The sequence below is a fragment of the Hesperophylax consimilis genome, chromosome 4, assembly GCF_061612785.1.
Source record: "Hesperophylax consimilis isolate HC1 chromosome 4, BYU_Hcon_1.0, whole genome shotgun sequence".
In the NCBI taxonomy this organism is placed as follows: Eukaryota; Metazoa; Arthropoda; class Insecta; order Trichoptera; family Limnephilidae; genus Hesperophylax; species Hesperophylax consimilis.
This window is the reverse complement of record NC_142839.1, coordinates 13,415,341-13,434,876: the sequence shown is the minus strand read 5'-3', so window position 1 is coordinate 13,434,876 and position 19,536 is coordinate 13,415,341. Positions and strand designations below refer to the sequence as shown.

The 19,536-nt window shown below is 34.5% G+C and overlaps 1 protein-coding gene across 1 annotated transcript in view; it reads left to right on the top strand.

The window, feature by feature from the left end:
* LOC149424219 (sodium-coupled monocarboxylate transporter 1-like) overlaps positions 1 to 16,971 on the top strand; it is a 44,221-nt gene extending 27,250 nt beyond the window's left edge. Inside the window, exons 3-15 of the mRNA XM_089631227.1 lie at positions 171 to 413; positions 2,250 to 2,409; positions 3,397 to 3,462; positions 5,345 to 5,396; positions 6,527 to 6,594; positions 7,221 to 7,375; positions 9,126 to 9,266; positions 10,285 to 10,503; positions 11,824 to 12,007; positions 12,530 to 12,787; positions 15,312 to 15,439; positions 15,761 to 15,911; positions 16,741 to 16,971. Of these exons, the coding sequence (XP_089487353.1) occupies positions 187 to 413; positions 2,250 to 2,409; positions 3,397 to 3,462; positions 5,345 to 5,396; positions 6,527 to 6,594; positions 7,221 to 7,375; positions 9,126 to 9,266; positions 10,285 to 10,503; positions 11,824 to 12,007; positions 12,530 to 12,787; positions 15,312 to 15,439; positions 15,761 to 15,911; positions 16,741 to 16,782 (1,851 nt within the window). The 5' untranslated portion in view covers positions 171 to 186 and the 3' untranslated portion in view covers positions 16,783 to 16,971. The remainder of the gene's footprint in view (positions 1 to 170; positions 414 to 2,249; positions 2,410 to 3,396; positions 3,463 to 5,344; positions 5,397 to 6,526; positions 6,595 to 7,220; positions 7,376 to 9,125; positions 9,267 to 10,284; positions 10,504 to 11,823; positions 12,008 to 12,529; positions 12,788 to 15,311; positions 15,440 to 15,760; positions 15,912 to 16,740) is intronic.
* The last annotated feature ends 2,565 nt before the right edge of the window (positions 16,972 to 19,536 follow it).

Sequence of the window (19,536 nt, the reverse complement as noted above, 5' to 3'; positions counted from 1 at the left end):
ATCACAGTAAGTGGAAAATGTTGCTTGCGTCGTAATGGAGGACTTAGCCAGCCGAGTAATTAAACTCACGACACCTGGGTGGGACCCAGAAGCGATGCCCACTCTGCCACTTTTAAAATCCACTAATGCTTTATTTTGCAATAATCATTATTATCGTTTGTATTTTTCAGAGTGTTGTGCTGAGCCATGGGGAATGGAGTTGAGAATGCCGTCTGGGGTGCCAGCCATCTCCTCAATGAGGCCAAGTTCACGGCCTTGGACTACTGCCTGTTCTCAGCTATGCTGGTCCTTTCCGGAGTTACCGGACTGTACTTCGCCTACCGAGGCAGGTCCAGGACAGACGATGTCCAGGACTACCTCATGGGGAGCCGACAGATGAAAACGTTCCCCGTCGCCATGTCGCTCATTGGAAGGTAGGCATAAATTATATGGCTCAAAAGTAAGGCCAGGAGCGCACCGGTGACTTTATCACGGCAGCGGCTAGAGTTTAAAAATTCATATAAATTCATAAAAAATTACCCTAATGTCATGTCACAACCTGCGCTCACCTTTATATTATGCTGTAAAGGATAGTGAAACAGTGATGAAATTGTTGTCGTGACAAAAGTCACCAATGTGTTCCTGACCTAATTCAGAAATTAGTCAGTCACACATTTTACTTATGACAATGTAATCAGCAGATTACATTGTCATAAGTAAATAAAGGAACTATTATTTGTAATGATTTTTCTATTACATATTATATTTATTAGAAACAGTTCCACAGCAAAACAGAAAATTGAAGAAAGAGGAGAAAAAGAAACAAAGAACAAACCTATCCTTACCATACCTGAACTATTATTTATCACATTCTGCTTTGTCACCATTTTGTTTTATCCAGTTACCATTATTAACACATGTGAAAAAATGTTTTTCGTCGCTACTGGGATTTAAATGGGACAGTTCGATTAGTTATAATCTGATCTAAACCACTATTATATCAAGGCAGAACTTGGACTCTTTGGGTTTCATCTCAATCACCAATAAATATTTAGAATATTAAGTTTTGTCTGCTAGCGCAAATTCCATCATTGAATTAATTTATATTTCTATCACAGGAGTTAACATGATTACATGTAAATATTTGAAATGCATTTTTATAAAAAAAGTTTAGTAAATACATTTTTGCAATGTTCAGCTTGATAATCCGGAATAGGGGCAAGTTCATTCAACACTTTACTTTAAATCATTATTAAAGATTGCAGTATTCTTACATTAGTCGTGCATCTCGAACCGCTGTGTTTACACACTCGCACTAGCAGTTCTCCGCCTATCGGCAAGGCTATTAATATCCAACATTCCCTCATGATATAAATAGGGATAGTATGCAAAGTCTCTCATGTAAAATCTTCTGTCTCTCCCCATTGAAAATATGTATCCACGATTCCTTGTCCAAACGGGTCCATTATGTTCCTGCGTACAAGGCAATATTCTATTTTGATTGTAAAATGACTCAGATACCTGAAGCCTCTCTATGTTTTCAAACCAAAAGACATCACTAAGCAACCGATGAAAGTTATTAAAGATACCCTTACTGCCAAGAAAATAAGGTGAAAACGTGGGTGGTAAAGCAATGGGATTAATTGCTTATGGGCAGTGCATGCATTGATCTGTGACCAAAGATGGACTTTGTGTGGTTTTTCAAGTATAAGTATGAGTTGTGCATTGAATATTTGAAAATGGCTATTTTATTATCTTACTAAAAAGTGTTAATTTGTAATATATAGAAACAATTTATCAATGCAAAACAATTACCAGAAAAGTATTAAACAATTTAGGGAAAAAAATAAATTGATTCTTTTATTTTCTTCAATGGCTCGTTTTTCTTAGGGTAGGTAGAGGTAAGATAATTATATTGTCTCTGAATCGATTATTAGTAATACTATAGCATTACTAATAATTGTAATATATATAATATTATTAGAACTAGCTATCTGTGTGTTTATAGTGACTTCGTTTTACCACATCCAACCAATAAATAATATATTTTTTAAGCACATTGTGACCATAATAGCATCAGTTAATGTCAAAATGTTGAGCGTGTGCACACAATGACGAGGGATGATGGTTAGTTGCTTTAATAAAAAAATAATTGCATATTATTATTAGATTATTAAATAATACGTCTTGCTCATGATACAAACCATTTGTTCTTAAATGTTTTAGATTTATCAATTGTTTTATTTCCATATGGGTGGTGGCCAACGCAGCTACGTGTCGGGGGTAACCATCCTCGGAACACCGGCTGAGATATATAACTTCGGCACACAGTACTGGCTCATTGTGTTCTCCATTATGCTGAGCGGCTATATTGTGGCCGTTATTTATCTGCCCGTCTATTTTAATCTCCGCCTTCAATCCTCATATGAAGTAGGTACCTGTTGTCATTAGAGTTTAATCCTTAAATACATGTACTGACTGTCAATTCACTGACCATCTCAATTGACTGATCGTCATACGACTGACCCTCAATAAACTGACTACCATTTGACTTACCGTCCATCATTTGACTCACCATAAATCACCGACCGTCAAGCGATTAACTGTCAATCGACTGACCATCATTCGACTGATCGTCAATCGATTGACTATCAAGCTGGTATGCTTGGTGGTTGATCAAATGCTGAAGCCGGCCGAGCATCAGCGATTAAAGGAGATCGTTCAAATGTCAAACAAATCAACATGGCGCTACTTGTCAAATGAATACAAATGACAATTAACCGGCTATAAACCAACTGTCAATTGAGTGACCATCATTCTGCTGCTTATCATCAATCAACTTAGCATTAGTCAATTGACCTTCAATCGCCATAATATCATCAATTATTTATGCCTTCAAATTTACACACTTCGACACATGATTAGCAGTTTATTTTTGGATAGAAATAAACATTGCTTCGTGAGTCAAATCATTAAATTATATGAATGTGTATTGTCCATTAGACGTTCTATGCTGGAAAAAGTTTGATGGAATCATTTATCATTGATTAGCACGATATGTTAGTTAAATCATATACCGCTATTATGAAGTTATTTGGTCTCACCTTTGTACAACTCGTACACCAACTGGTTACGTGCAAGACATGTCATGTTGATTCCCACTCTGTCAATAGCGAGTGTTCGTTTCATAACATTGAATTAAATAAAGAACAGTTTGTTGTAAAAGTTAACATGTACTTACTTTAATCAACATTAAATGTTAGTGGTCCGCTATGGTTTAAAAAAGAACATTATGATATTTTAATATACAGTAACGTTCATTGTCAATGTGTTCCCATATGAATATTTAGATATGCACAGTTATTATGTGTTTATGATATTTTTAAATTTAATGATATTGCTTATAATTTATTTCAGTACTTGGAATTGAGGTTCGACAGATCTCTGAGGGTATTGGCTTCGATCATGTTTCTACTGGATGAGGTAATTTATATATTACTTTATTAGATGGATTTTCCTTTTGTTCAATTATTTTTTTGGGGCATTATTATTGTGAATATAAATAATAATGGTACATTTTTATGTCTGCTAGTGACGCTACACTAATGGTATTGTTAATTAAGTAACTATAAAATAATTTTATGGTAAGACTTTATTGTTATTACTGCTGACCATAATAGTTGAGCTACAATTGAACCTTACCTCCGAATTCATTTTGTACTAAAATTTTTAAATGTACAGTGGTGTACTAAATCTGAAATAACTTTTAAACCCTATGTTGAAACGTAATAATTTTCTTAAACTTTCTTTTCTTTTCCGTGTTTGATCATGGTTATGAAAAAAATATATTTTGAGTTTAAAAAAAAAATTCATATGAGTAAATTAGAATATAAAAAAAAAAGTTTTTTTTCTTATTTGTTTTACTTTGTGAAGATTGGGCAATCTTATTGGCATAATTTTTATTTACATATACAGGGTGTCCGGAAACTCGTAGTACAAGCGGGAAACTGGTGAATCTACATCACATTTGGAGTCGATTTTGTAGTATATATTTTTTTTATTTGAGCTTTCGTTATCGAGTAAATCGAGTTTGAAGTTGATTTTTTTTTTTTTTTTTTTATCAAATTCTTATAAATTATTACTGAAAATCAAAGTACCCAACTAATTAAAACTATTTGAAAGTAAAACAAATGAAGAAACTCGGATTTGAAGCATTATTTTGAAATCACCCTTCATTTAACCCGGTGTAATCATAAAATATTTCTGCTCTGCGGGGTTAAAACATCTGTTATTCAACCCTAAACACCAGAAAAAACTTTAACCCTAAAATAGCCGAAAAATATTTTTTTTTGTTTTTTTTTTTTTTTTTTTGAAAATGCTCAAATCAAAAAACTTAATGTTTTTTTGGGTTCCCCATGTGGTGTAGATTCTCCAGTTTCCCGCTTGTACTACGAGTTTCCGGACACCGTGTATAATGTATATACAATGAAAAAAATTATTTGGTATGATAGTCCTGAAAGCATCCACTACGCGTTTTTCGAGCAAGGTTAACGATACAAGAACCATCTGCCATTTTTAAAAATCACTATGACGCTGATCGGTAACAAAACTTAACTTTTAATTATCAGAGAAAAACTTTACCCACGTATTATTGCAACACTAGGAAATGAATGCTTCTTTATCCAAAGAGCGATTAGCATTTAAAAGATGAAACCCAAATGTCACCTGTATGTCCGTTTTCAATGTTTAAGCCGACTTACTTCAGACCCTAGCGATAGATATAGCGATAGGTTTGATGCCAATGGGTTATTGATTTTAGCTCTATTATAAAACTTGTATTAAATTAATCCATTTAAGGGTAAACATAATGTATGTTATAATCCACGCGTTCATAGGTGGATAAATTTTAATTTTTTGAAAATACTCTTTTGGAATTTATGCTTTAAAATATCAAGACAAATTATTTGTTCAATATTATATTAAATCACCGATACAATATTGTATTTGTTTGCCTTTCTTGAAAGAATCTGGTTTTTATATAGACAAAACTATTTATTCATATTCATATTACATATACATATACAGGGGGAAACAAATAATTTGTTGTAATATTTTTAAGTATAACTTGCAAAAAGTGTATTTTCACAAAATAATTAACCTTAACATCAAAATATCATTATGAAGCTATTTGTAGGCATTGTTAAATTATTTGATTCGTCAAAACATGCAGGTTTTGGTAATATTTATGAAATCATGATCTGCCAATTACACATTTTTTATTTTTCTTGCAGGAAATAAGAGATTCCAAGTCAAATAATTTTTCATTTTCACAATTTGTATTCATTTTGACATTTTTCTTTTGTAGCTGATGTTTCTACCAGTGGTCATCTATGTTCCTGCCCTAGCATTCAATCAAGGTAAAACTACATAATTTTATTCTCAAATTCAGACAATAAGCCCTATTTTGTACAATCACACTAAAATCTATGCATAGTGTCAGGTTAAAAGGTTAATCAACAAATTCAACAAATGCACTTCGATTTTGCCATTTGAATAAACACTGTCAATGGTCTGCTGTCCACTTTTTATAAAAAATGAATTATGTATGAAGTGGTTAAAGATGTATAATAATAATGTTTGGATCATTTACATAGTGCCGTTTTCGTGAGAAAATCACCTCAAGGGCGCTTTACAACTTAATTTGTACATTTAACCCTCAAATAAATAAAGGCAAAATATTTTCCGCCAAATTTTTTTCTCCTTATCTATGTAGTACTGTTGCATCACACAAATAAAAAAAATAAATTATCCAACGTATTTTAAAAAACAGTTTGACACATTTACATTAACCGATAAACGACTAATTATATATATATTCTTGTCTGTTTTACTATTTCCGATTGCCGTATCCTTTTGAGGGTTAACCTATACTGCTACCGTAGCAAAAAAACACAGTGTCTTCCCTGAAACTCAGGAGGACACTGTGTTTTTATTTACCACGGCAGTATACTTTATCATTTAAACGTAAAACTTCAATTTATTACTAGTGGCTTATAAGTAAGATCAATAACCAGTCACTTAAAACTATACATTGTCGTTGCACTTGCAAGACCGGCTGTGTGAGTTTTACCAAATTTTACAAAGGAAGCAAAAACTTCCCAGTTTTGTATTCAGATGTGTCGACAAACAACATTTGAATGAGTTTTGTGAGATGACGGTTAAACTTATGCACGTAGCCGAGATCGGGCCCGATTACTTGATTTAAAGAAAACATTTTTCTGAAATCTGACTCCGTCTGCAAGCGCAACAATGACATATTTTTATGACCAAGTATGACTTAAAAATAGAGATTTATGACTAATATACTTATTTACATTTACCAATACATATTGTTATGATTACTGCCATCGAGTTCTGAAGTAGGTATATATTATGTATACAGACATTACAATACTGAAGGATTTTGCTTGTTTGCATAAAAATTTACATAATAATGTGGTTTTGTGTCTGTCGATTATTTATGAGCTTATGTTTTTTTTTATTTCAGTTACTGGAATAAATCTCTACATTGTTGGATGTTCAGTTTGTCTATTGTGCATATTTTACACTGTATTGGTGAGTTTAAATATTGTTATTAATTAACACCTTATTAATAGCTATTTAATTAGCCCATATTTACATTCATCATCATCATCATCTTCTCCCCCTGTCCGATTTGGGTTGGGTACTCATCGCCTCCATGCAGCGCCTCCGGGGGTCCCTATCCTGCTATCCCAGTTACTATTTCAAATATTGACAGAATATAGCAAAGTCCTGTTTTAACTTAACCATTTGGCATTTCATCTGTCAGTAAATTTTGTTTGTGAGTTCCGTTTCCATTTTTCGAAAATCTTCTGCATCCACTTTATTATTCAAGCAAGCCTCACTTTGACTAGATGGCTAACTTTGACTATGGTTCAGTAGAGATTCCTTTTGTCAAATGTGAAATTATCGTGTTTATTAGGACTTTCTTATTTGCATTTTTTCAATATTATGGTACCCACCTGAAAAAACGAATTATCATTGAGGTAGTGACGTTTCTTTGGACAAATTGTATTATTCTATATTTGAAATTTTTTAACTGTTTTATAAAATAAATTGTTTATAATTAAGTAGGTAGGTTAATTTAATTAAATAGTTTAATTTTTAAATAAGAGAAAATTAGAAACATACTTTTTTGTGATTGCATTATTCTTTTTTAGGGTGGCTTAAAAGCCGTGGTGTGGACAGACACTTGGCAGGTGGCCATCATGTTCTGTTCAGTATTGACTTTCGCCTTTGTCGGGACCATCAGCGCGGGAGGATTAGAAAAAGTCTTCAGCAAAGCCAAAAAAGGAAATCGCTTGGAGTTCTGGAAGTATGTCCTTTATCAATCATTATTCTTATTTAGGCTCATAAAAAATATTATAATTTTTATAATATTTTGTCCATCCACAAGAAAGACAAATGTCCTATCCAAAAATATAAAAAGAAGAAAATAATTCAACTCAACTGAACATTTTCTTGTATCAATACCGGGCCAAACTACTAATGTGTAAAATAATTTTCTTTAAAATTAGTTAATAACACAAGCTCATCATTTCACTTAATAAAATTTCCCACCTTAATTTCCCACATTAAAGTGTTATGTGAATGTTAAAGTTTACGATGTACAGTTTTTAAATTATGTATTATGTTGTGGTTTTAAACAAATTTTCAACGAACTGCTAAAAGCAACTATTTTTATGGATGAAGTTCACAAAGAGTAAAATTAGAATAAAAGTTTCTGAAGAGCACCTTGAGAACTCACAGAGAATTGCAATCACTTCCATCGGACTAGACATTGATGCATTCATTTCACAAAGCAAGGCAACATATCCCACTCTGTATGTATTTTTATGAGTATCTTGTCCTTTTTTTTTGCAGAATAAAAATAGAAAAAGTTTTATGACATATATGTATATTATATTTTAAAACCGATTTATCTTCACTCAATGTAACCCGGGGAAGCCAAATGCTTGGTCACCCATATTTGAAATCATAACATTAATGAAGAAAATTTCCTTTGTGAGTATGTATCTATGATTGTGTCTACGATGAGCATGAACTTTTCAAATTTGGAACTGATGTGTTGAGAAAATTTTTAAAATAATTTTTTCAAATCACGTCAAGTGATTAGATACCTACCTATAATACGTTTTATCAGAACATAGAAGAAAAAATAAGTATCTCTGGAGTAGGGCCGGCCCTATTGGAATATATAATTGGAGCAGTCCGCTCCGGGCGCCGAATTGCCAAGGCGCTAAGGAGCTGGTAATACCTGACACCAAACAGTCCTAACTCATCACCCTTGAGATTATTTTTCATATAACGGCACAGCACAAAAATACAAATCATCTGAATATTACTGAATACAGTGATCACCTACCAAGGCATCTACTGGTTTTGATAAGGGGTGCCAAAATTTAACTTGCGCCAGGCGCCGTTTGGCTCAGGGCCGGCCCTGCTCTGGAATATAGCTGACAGTTATTTTTATTCTATATTTGAAATGTTTTGTACTTATTAGGGCTTAGGCTTGGGCTACACCATGCTGTAATTTAGCCACAACCTGTTTTTTCAGTATTCTCCAAAGTCGATTTTATCTGCACAATCGGAATGCTTGCATGAAGAAAGTATGGCACTATTTGAAGTCTGCTACACATGTTTTTTTTTTATGACATCGGCCTGCAGTCGAGCATACGAAATTTATCAGGATACTCTCTTATTTTTGCGTACGTGTTATGAAATATTCCATCCTCGAGCCGAGATCTGTAGAGTGGGTGTACCAATTGTTTACGTTTATTTTTTCTTTTGTTACTTTAACGTCGATAGCTAAACATAACACTTCTACTAATATCAGCATGTCTGTCTAAAACGTCCAACAGTAACGACAGATGACGACACACTGGTAAAATAAAATTCAGCATGCTAGTGAAGCATGGTGTTGCTCTCGGAAGGCGTGGCTTGTTTTTATTAAGCTTTTAATTTTTTCAACAATGGTGTCGAAAAGTGAAATTACGCAAGTTCTATGATTTTTCATGGATAACAACTTGTATTAAAATATTATTTACTTTTATTTTTGACTTTAGCTGGAGCACAGACCCTTATCAGAGGCACACGGCGGGCGCCATTCTGTTTGGCGGGACCATGTACTGGACAGCATTTAATGCCATCAACATGACCATGGTGCAGCGCTACATGTCTCTGCCTACTCGCAGGAAGGCTGAAGTGTGAGTCAATATAATATATTATGTTTCTCATACTTTTCTGTTCTTTACCCCTCATTTGGCAATATAATACCAGCGTGCTATCAGAATATTGCTCTCCTTTCTCCAAGCCTTTGTCTTGTGTGTATTTACTTAAATTTTCTAGTCAGTTAATCGTTGCTTAAATTGATAAATAGAACTATACCAAAAGTATACCAACTTTGGATTGAACAATTTACCAGAATATCCGGTTCTTTAATAATTAATTATTGTGAGTTACAAAAATTTTCTTTGTGGTAAATCTCTTTTTCTACATCAAAATTTTACCAATATGCTTTTTATTGGCTTCGTACAGCAAAAAATGCGCTGTGAACTGATTTATTTTATGTTCATTACCTATTGATTACTCAAAAGTCAGGACTGGAAAAAGTTTTATGATCTTCAATTATTATTTTAGATTTCAACAGTATTTTATGTACAGAAATATACAGGCGTGTGAATTCCATACATCAGATCGGCATTCCTGTTTGCTTTAACAATAATAATGATTTTTTTTCAGACTACATCCAAGGGTTGCGCAATGCAATGTAATCCGTAATCGCATTTTAGCAAACAATGAAGTTGTCTCCTACAACCAAATTTCACATTATTTACAAATGTATTACGATGTTTAGAATTTTTGGAAAATTCCCTTGAAAAGCGATTGCAAACAAGGGTATATGCGCAGCATTCGAATTCTGCTTGTCTAATACTTACTGCGTATGGCGTCACGAGACACAATTCTGTACATTTTACCAATGTTTACTTTGAAAGCTCATAACTTCGTCATTTTTAGAGATATGGTTAGTTTATAGTATAGTTTTTAGGAAACAAACCACATTTTGTTAGTTTTCTTTCGTGTTGCTTGAATATTTCTGAGACTATACCTCTCAGTTATTTAAAATACATTAATTACCAATGTGCTGCTACCAAAAGAGGTTTCGAATAATACCTTTAACAACATAATACAACAGAAACCTGACGTTTGGCACTTTCCTTATAGGTCTGTGTTTCTCTTCTCAGTGAGTGCGGCCTTTATAATATCCCTGTGCTGCTACACGGGGCTGCTGATGTACGAGAGGCTGGGGACCTGCGACCCCCTCGCTGCCGGGGCTCTCAAGACGGATGACCAGCTTCTTCCGGCGTACATTGCTCTGATCTCCAATAACGTTCCCGGTGCCTTGGGCATCTTTATAGCAGGAGTGTTTGGTGCGGCCCTGAGGTAAAAAACCAATATGTTTTATCTTTTCTGAAGCTTTTCAATGGATGTGTATATTTACACTATGTATTTTTAAATGGTTAATCTATACTTAAATCATTATTGTGATTTATTTTTGAGTTATTACGTTGTGTAAAGCTGCATCCTTTATGGATGGATAATAATATTTAATAATAATATTTGGCTAATTTATATAGCGCCGTTTTCGTGAGAAATCACCTCAAGGGCGCTGTAAGGATACTGTAATGCTATCCGAAACATTGGCTAAAAAAGGAGATAGCGAAACACAGCATAATACCCCAAAAATATATCACAATAATACTTTTCTCCGTGAAATTCATTCCTATGTTGAAATCAGTTTGACTTTTTGTCATGTTGGATTAGGATAGGCTGATTTTGCATTCAATTTATGAGAATTTAAACCAGGGATTAAGTTTAACAGGCGATCACAGACATTAGTTATAGACATTATTGTGATTACTAAATACTGCAACTTATGCAAACTTGCAAATGGTAGATTCTTTAAAAATATTATTAACTTGATCACTTGAGTGGTTAAGTGACACGGTTCCATGATAAATCAACACATCGACAATTCAACACACCTTTAAAAAGTGATATAAAGTCATTAAAACTATGAAAAATAAAATAATTTAAACCTAACCTAACCTACTTAACCCACCTAATAAAGTTTTTGTTATATCACTTTCCATGACTTTATATAACTTTTTAAAGATGTGATGAATTATCATTTTGATGATTTATCCGGTCACCAAGTGACACCGTGTCCAAAATGTATATATATTTTATAATAATTTCTGTGAAAAGTTGCATCATCATTCAGTAATTTCTTTTACATTACTATGTTACTTATTTAATTTCCCTTTTTATTGCACAAAAAATATTTTAATTTAAAAAATTTAAAGAGAATACATTTTTAAGACCTCCTCAACGACTTACGACGAAATATCAGAAAAATAGTGAAAAACACTTTCAAATTTCACCATGTTATCTCTTCCACAATTATTTTCTTACTACCACAGACCTGTGAAAAATCACAGGGTATTATATTTCCAATTTTGAAAAAGACAATTAATATAATTTTCTGCTGAAATATTATATTATAAGTAGTGTGCTTGAATTTGTTCAAAAAAACAGTTTCAATTTTAAAATAACACTTAAATTCAAAGTAAATCCGAGTTCTATCTTACGTTCATTGAATCAGAGTTGCAGACAGACATATAACCGTAATAACTATTTTTATAATTACTTCAACAAACTTAAAGCTCACTAATAAAATGTTTCCTATTAAAATTTTTCCAGTTCCATGTCAGTTGTGCTGAACTCCTCCGCCACGGTAGTCCTGGAGGACTTGATCCGCGGCCTCTTTAAAAGGACTCCCGGGCCGCGGGCGGCTAATGCCATAGCTCGAGTGACGGCCACCATTCTGGGGTTGGTTTCGCTAGGCATGATGTTTGTGGTTGATCGTCTGAGCGGGGTGTTGAATGTAAGGAATCAATTTTAGCTCTTACCACCAGTGCGTCATCCTTTCTCTTACTACTTACTTTCTCTTACTTACTTTCTCTTACTTACTTTCTCTTATTTACTTTCTCTTAGCAATGTACAAAATGTACATTGTGATGTTACAGTGATTTCAAAATCACAATTTATATATTTTTTAAATACATATCTCTCTTTCCTTGTATGGCTGCATATCTATTTTCTGGGTTATTATGTACCACCCCTCTTCTGCCTAGCATTTATTTTCAATTCTTAATCACTTGCTCGCTGATGTATCCATTTGGATACGGCGGAACAATAAAAGAAATCATTTTTCTGAGCTATTTTGGGGAAACTACTTATGGTAGACGAGATACGAGATACAGAACAAAAAATGATCTGTGCCATATTCATACATTTTAGGAGAAGCGAATTGAGTATAAAGTTTGTTTGATGAATTTATCTTATATTTTTAAAAATTTCCTACAACTTTGTTAAACAATCTACATGATCTCCTCTTGTTCCCCAGGTAGCGACTTCTTTCTCCGCCATCGCTGCCAGCAGCATGTTTGGCGTGTTCACCCTAGGCATGCTCTGGCCCTGGGCCACCTCGCGGGGGGCTCTAGTGGGGGCCATCGCGGGGGCCCTGCTCGGAGGCTGGGTGTCGGTGGGCTCCCAAACTGCCTCTGCGCAGGGCTTCGTGCCCCCCGACAGGAGAGAGCCCGATATGAGTGGGTGCCAGAACCCGCCTAACATCACATCACAGTGGCGTACTAATCATGACGATGTAAGTAGTTTTAGTGTTTTACAAGAAGTTGTAAAGTTATTGAAATTGATTTCATAGGTTGACAGGCCATAACCTTCACTGCGTTATTGATGTACACAAAATATCACTTGTACGCGGCACTCTTTTTGACGATCATAACTAATTTTTTTAAACTGCTGTAACTCTCTTATTTCTTGACAGATTTATGGATTGCTTATCTTAAAAGGTTAATTAATTCTCCTGAATTATACTGAGATACATGAACAAATAATAAGATGCAGGATGCGGCTATAATATTATAAACAGCGAGGCATGACAAAAAATCATGTTCACTTTAGCACTACTCACACCCACTTCCATATTGTTACACCATCATCATCTTTAAACTGTTTTTTATAAACAAATAAGAATATTTTAACTACATGGTGTTTGCCAGACGTCATTAAGATAAAGGTTCTAACTATTTTTTGGTTCACTTATCTGCTAAATTCGTTACATATTTACAGCTACAAAATCGAACACATAAATATATGCGCCTAGCACTGGAGGCACGTTTTATTAGCGCATACTTATTACGCATATACGCATGATTATAAATATAGGGTTTTTATATTCAGGTATCTAAGCTCGGATCAAATGAAGTGGGGTGTTAATTTTTTTGATGGCATTTGAAAAAAATAAAAAAATTGGAGGATTAAGAATTGGACCGCCACATATCTTCCCATGCAAACAACTTTACACTTAAAAAGTTCTGATAAAATGAAATGAAACTTTTAAGATGCTCGTGTTAAAAAAATAACAATTTTTTAGAGAGGGACCAACGAATGTCTTGCTAGAATCAGCATAAACTGTAAAACTTTTTTTCACTTGTGGTTCATATTATGTTATGGAACATATTTTTTGTGTCAGCTTCAAGTCTTAGACACATTATTTTATATGATGCACGCATAAATTGGGCATTGCATGTACGTATTATATGTCAGATCAATTGGGGGACTGCCGCGGAATATCATTTCTCTTTATGGAATCTGTCACTTTAGCTTAGCAGATGACAGCCGCGTAATTACGGCGCTCCGTAAATTGTTCTGACCCCTTCTCCTGCCGTAGGTAGGAGAGGGGGTCGCATAATTTTCAAATATAGCCTGGCTAGCAGATCACAGTGCATATCGTCGCCACGTCCACAGTTATAACACTTATTATCCTTTTAGGTGTGACAGGTCTTTATGGGATTGTGTGGCGAGCAATACGGAGTTATATACAACACTTTGTATATAGCGTAATCTGTTCATTCGAATGCTACGTTTTATTTTTAAAGAAATAAATTATATTAATTTTTATGCTTCCGATTTTTTTGTCAGGGTTAAATCTTCCCCATAGGAAAAACTAAACCCTTCCACTCACTTTTCCACAAATGATCAGCTATTCAATCAACACTATGGGGCCGTTCAAGTATTATGTAAGCACTATAGGGGGGCAGGGGGGTCTTTGCTTTGCTTATTTTTGATGACATGGGGGGTGGGGGGGGGTCGAGATAGTGATTACGTCAGCACTGCTCAGCAGTAGTTTTTTTTTTACACGTTGGCAACCCACACATTGTCTATGTTTGAAAACCGAATACATATCCGGGGATTCCCACAAATAATTAATACGTTTAGGTACTCGCTTAAAAAACAGAATACATTAACAGAAAAATGCATATAGGTACCAATTTTTACGTAAGCATGGGAGGGGGGGGTAAGAGCTTTGCTTACTTTTGGTGACAAGGGGGAAGAGGGGATAAATAATTGTAATAAATCTGCTTACGTAATACTTGAACGGCCCCTATGCAAGTGCATTATATAAGTAAAATAAATACAAAACAATACAAGAACAACAACACGTCAACTCACCAGAGATCAAATGGGAAAAAAAATTCACCGACTCCAGATATTTTCATATCAGAGGGTTCGGCTCGGTAGAACTTCTAACAGGGCCTATAAATCCTACTAAATAAACTAGATTTACTATTGTAATATTGATACGGAGTTCATAATAATAATTTCATTAGACAAATTCATCATTTAACAGCATAATTAAAATAAACATATCTAAAAACACTGTACTTTTTTTGAATAATATTTTGTTAGACGGCATACTGGGTAATTTTTTTTTTTAAATACCAAAAAGAAAGGTTGGACCACAACATATTTGGTCATTTTGAATACAAACATCATCTCCTATCACCTCACTACGTTTGATCCATAGCTTAGGGGACTCCTGTATATGTGTTTTTAGATTTGCATTTTCAAATTCGTTTTTAGTGTTGTTTCTGCTTTAAAAACAAATATTTTTTCTAACTCAGCTTAGTAGTGTTTTTAAAGAAGAACATTTCATGTGAATTTCAAACCTCCGCAGTTTTGCACCTCAAAATGTGTAAAAATTATTTGACCTTTCGAAAATGGTTAAGAAATATTAATTTGAATCAGTTTATTTTTTTTTTATTTATTCACATTTAAACCCGCTAAACTACTTATGTAGTTTGTCAGTAAATGAATTGATCTTTCAGAGTTTTGATGACGGTGTATTTCCTCTGTACAAGTTGTCGTACCACTGGATAGCTCCCATTGGCATCTGCACCACCATCCTTGTTGGGATCATTGTATCCTACTTCACCAAGGATAAGGAGTTTGATACGTATGTGTTTTTAAATTTATATATTTTTTTATGTTTTTTATTCAATTACATATTCTTTTCTGAGTAATATTTTCTTGCATTTTTGTAAAACAAACTTCGAACTACATTTCTTGAAACTGAATATTATTGGTCAACTTCTCTATGGTTTTGCCACTGAAAGCTTCATTGTCAACTCTCTTTCTGTTCCATATGTCATTCACAAGAAAGAGGGAGTGTTTACAACGGAACTATCGGCAGTACCAACAATACTTATTGCAGCTATTTTTTTTTTGTCAAATTAATATTGTTTGTGGAAAATTTATTGACTTTAATATTTTATAGTTTGGATCCGGATCTCTTCTCTCCTGTGATTCACCGATGGCTGCCGGAGAAGATGATGAAGAATGCGGGAATGGCCACGAGAAAATCAAAAATGAACGTCAGAGAAGATATCGCCACTACTGATTTATTATTAGAAAAAATTCCAAGTCAGGTAAATAAATTGCGTCTTAAAACATATCAATAAAGAAGAGAAAAAAAAATTTTTTTTTTGTAGAACATTCCATCTTCGTATCTTGTTTTTTAACGGCGTTTACGCAGACCTTGTTTATAAGAAATTCAAACATAAAGCAGGTACTAATGAAGAAAATTAAAGATATTAGTTACTTGTAGTAGACAAATATTTCAAAACGTTAGTTTCCCAATCAGGCGTAGCGGGTTCAATCCTCTGTTCAAGTCCTCCATCATTGCACAAGCAATATTTCCCCAGTACAGTGAAGGAAATAGGAGGAATCCAAAAATTGTCAAGTTATTTGTGTGTTTGTCATTCTTTACAAAAAATTATTGTGTGTGTGTTCAAATCCACTTATGTACGTAATATACTAATAAACATTCCCAAAGAATAGAACATATACCACTGAACAGATTCGAATGAAAACTGACGTCGTCAATTTATGTAAGACTTTGAGTCCTTGGACCCGGGACAGGCCAATGAAATTTAATTATTTATGAAATCAGTTTTACCAGAAGTAATAAAAATTGAGTTTTCTTCGGGCACACGGACACGCCCTCAACACACTTCTCCCGGTTTATCTATTCAGTGGCAGAAGCATATTCAAATGTGGAAAAGATACCGTGGACCTGCCTGACTTGGACATTCTTTCCATTCAAATACCGCAAACTAAAATAACAATCACAATTTAACATAGATACATTTTTTTTATACATAGATTTTTCAGGAATGAAGGAACTTAATTTTTATAGGAATACTTTGAAGTTAATTATTAAGTTTTTCATTAATTTTCATGTAATTTTTTGCCTAGGATTCTTCAAGTAAGGACACACCCACTAATGACAACAGGTGACAAAAGTTGTAGTTTGTAATAGTGTTACTTTACTGGGTATTCTAATTCTAAAGTAGGGTTTATGATAATTTATTTTTTAATTTAAAAAATGTTTAGGTGATATTTTGATTGTCAAAGTTTTATAGAATGTTACTGTATGCATAAATGATATTTTTATACTGATTTAATGAATGTATATTTATGTTTATGTTCAGGGTGATAAAAATGAACTTTAAATTTTTTTTTATAATATATATTTTGTTTTCTTTTTAATCCTAAATTGTGTTCCTAACATTATTCATACATATGGAAATATACAACTTAATTTACAAAAATTTAATCCTGTTACTTTTCTACCGATGCTACTTTTTAGTCAGACAGAATAATAAGAATTTATTCCAGAATGTATGCAGGGGTAGTGCAATGCAATACATTCCATATTTTGAAATATTTGAGTATATATAATAAGAATAAGAAAAATAACAATACATAGATAGGCGGAATTTAAGTGAAAAAAGATAAACCTAAAATTGTGGAGGATATATGGACATCTTCCGTCTCCAGAGGGCCATCAGGGGGGACTCCATCCAGGCAACCATGGCAGTGTTACTTGATTGACGTAGTCTGCGCCATAAGCTTTCCATGTGGTGGCGGAGAAGCGCTCTGAAAGAGTGCCCTCGTCCCTCCAGGAACATTTCCGTAGTGCTGTAGTATCTCGGTAGGCTGAATAGTTGGCGATAAGCATTATTGTAAGCGACGTTTAGCTTATGCCATTAGGATGCAGTTTAATCCACCCACAGTTGTGACGTGCACAGCGAAGTGCAGAATGCGTTGAATAGTATCTTTTTCACATTTGTAATGCAAAAGTGAAAATGCCTTGACAGCATACTCTTCTTTGCCTTTCCATGGTATTTTACGCTACCACTAACATCGATTTTCCTTCCGTCTAGCCATACTGAATTCGTTTTAATGTTGAGTGTCTCATACAAGATGCTCTGCAAATGTCCCATGCCAAAATGTTAAATGCCCACCAACTCGCAATATATTTGTCCCAACTCATTTTTTTTGTATTACTGCAAAAGGTTTTGTATTACTTTAAATGTTTTGAGGTGATGAATTATTTTCTGAATTTCTACCCCCCCCCCCCACCCATATTATAAAAAAATATTCTGGGGTAAATATACTTTGGCTTTCCAAGATTTTAGCTACTTCTTGGCCCTTACACACCTCACACCTCACCTCATACAGACAGATCACAAAAACATACAACCAACTTTGGATGTAACCTCTAACCTCTCACTGGTAGCAATGGTAACAACACATACTTTGGGAACCGCTGACGGTGAATAAGTATTCTGTTTTCCTTGAACTCAGTGAATCATGTGGTAGTAGCTTTTATGTACGCAACACATTCCGCATCATGGCTTTGCCTATTTCAGTGTATCACTCGCCATACACTACCAATAAGAATTTATGGTGAGTGATATGCTGAAATGTGCCAAGCCACGCAAATATAGCGCGCTTATAGCATATAGTCACAGGTTTTATGGTTCATCCAAGGAATTAAATTTAAAGAGCATTTGTTAATTTGACTTATCGTAATGGTACACATTGTTATATTTTGTGTGCTAATTTATTAATTAGCCACTGCGCTACTATAGAAAATTGTCAATAAAAACATTTGAACATACAAAGTTTTATTTAGCAGGCTTTTGTAAGTATGGAGGTAATACTTAAGTTGAATTCATTTTCTTATTGTTGGCGAAGGCGTTTAAGCTGTGGATGAATTTTCAATAATTGGTATTGCGCGTTGACGGCAAATTTGGACAAACGCCAACTCTGCTATTGTTGGCGATAATATAACCGTTGGAAATAATGCTAACGTTGATGCGAACACTAACAAAAATAATACATAAGGATACTAATTATTTTAGCGAATCCCAACAATAGGGAGTTCCAACTGTTGGGACTAGAGTAGAGGACTGAGAGCCAACAGCTATAATGTTTTACTTGCCACCGGTAGATTCGAAGTTGTCCGTTTGATAGATTCCCCAATCTTAACAAACGGACTGCAATCTTTAGAGCACAGGCGTCAGGTAGGTATGCTGTCCTTGTTCTATCGGTATTACAATGGAAGATGCTCTGAGGAACTAGCGTCATTGATCCCTTCGGCACCGGTGCGTAGTCGGGATACACGCCAAACGCGCGCCCAACATTTGTACACAGTTGACACTTGTCACATGAGAACGGGTCGCTTCTACGATTCGTTCTTAAGTTCAACAGCTCGGCTGTGGAACGAACTGCCGGCCTCTGTGTTTCCTCCCTCCTACAACATGGGACTCTTCAAGATCAAAGATGACATAGGCCCTGAGGGAAATTATTTTCCTCAGGACCTCCTGTGTGGAGTTAATATAAAAAAAAATTTAAAAAAAGATTCGGTTGTTGCTAGGCGCTACATATCGAATATATTGGATAGGAAAATCCACAAAGATGTTTCGGGGTTGGTAAGGTGAGATACGTAAATGAAAGAGGTTTTAGATAACGCAGTGTTGAATGTCAGTGAAGTTATAGCGATGACTCATTACCGATGCTCAACGCAGTTGGACGTTATCAGTGGTGAATTTCCCAGGCCGATGATCAACACTGTAGAAGCGGAGATGGACGGTGGTGGAGTGAAGTGAAGTCGGTAGTTCGAATCCGTAGAAGCGGAGACCGGACTTGTAGGTGACTTGTAGTTTGATTCTCGCAGGTACGATGTGTACAGAAAATCTCGTA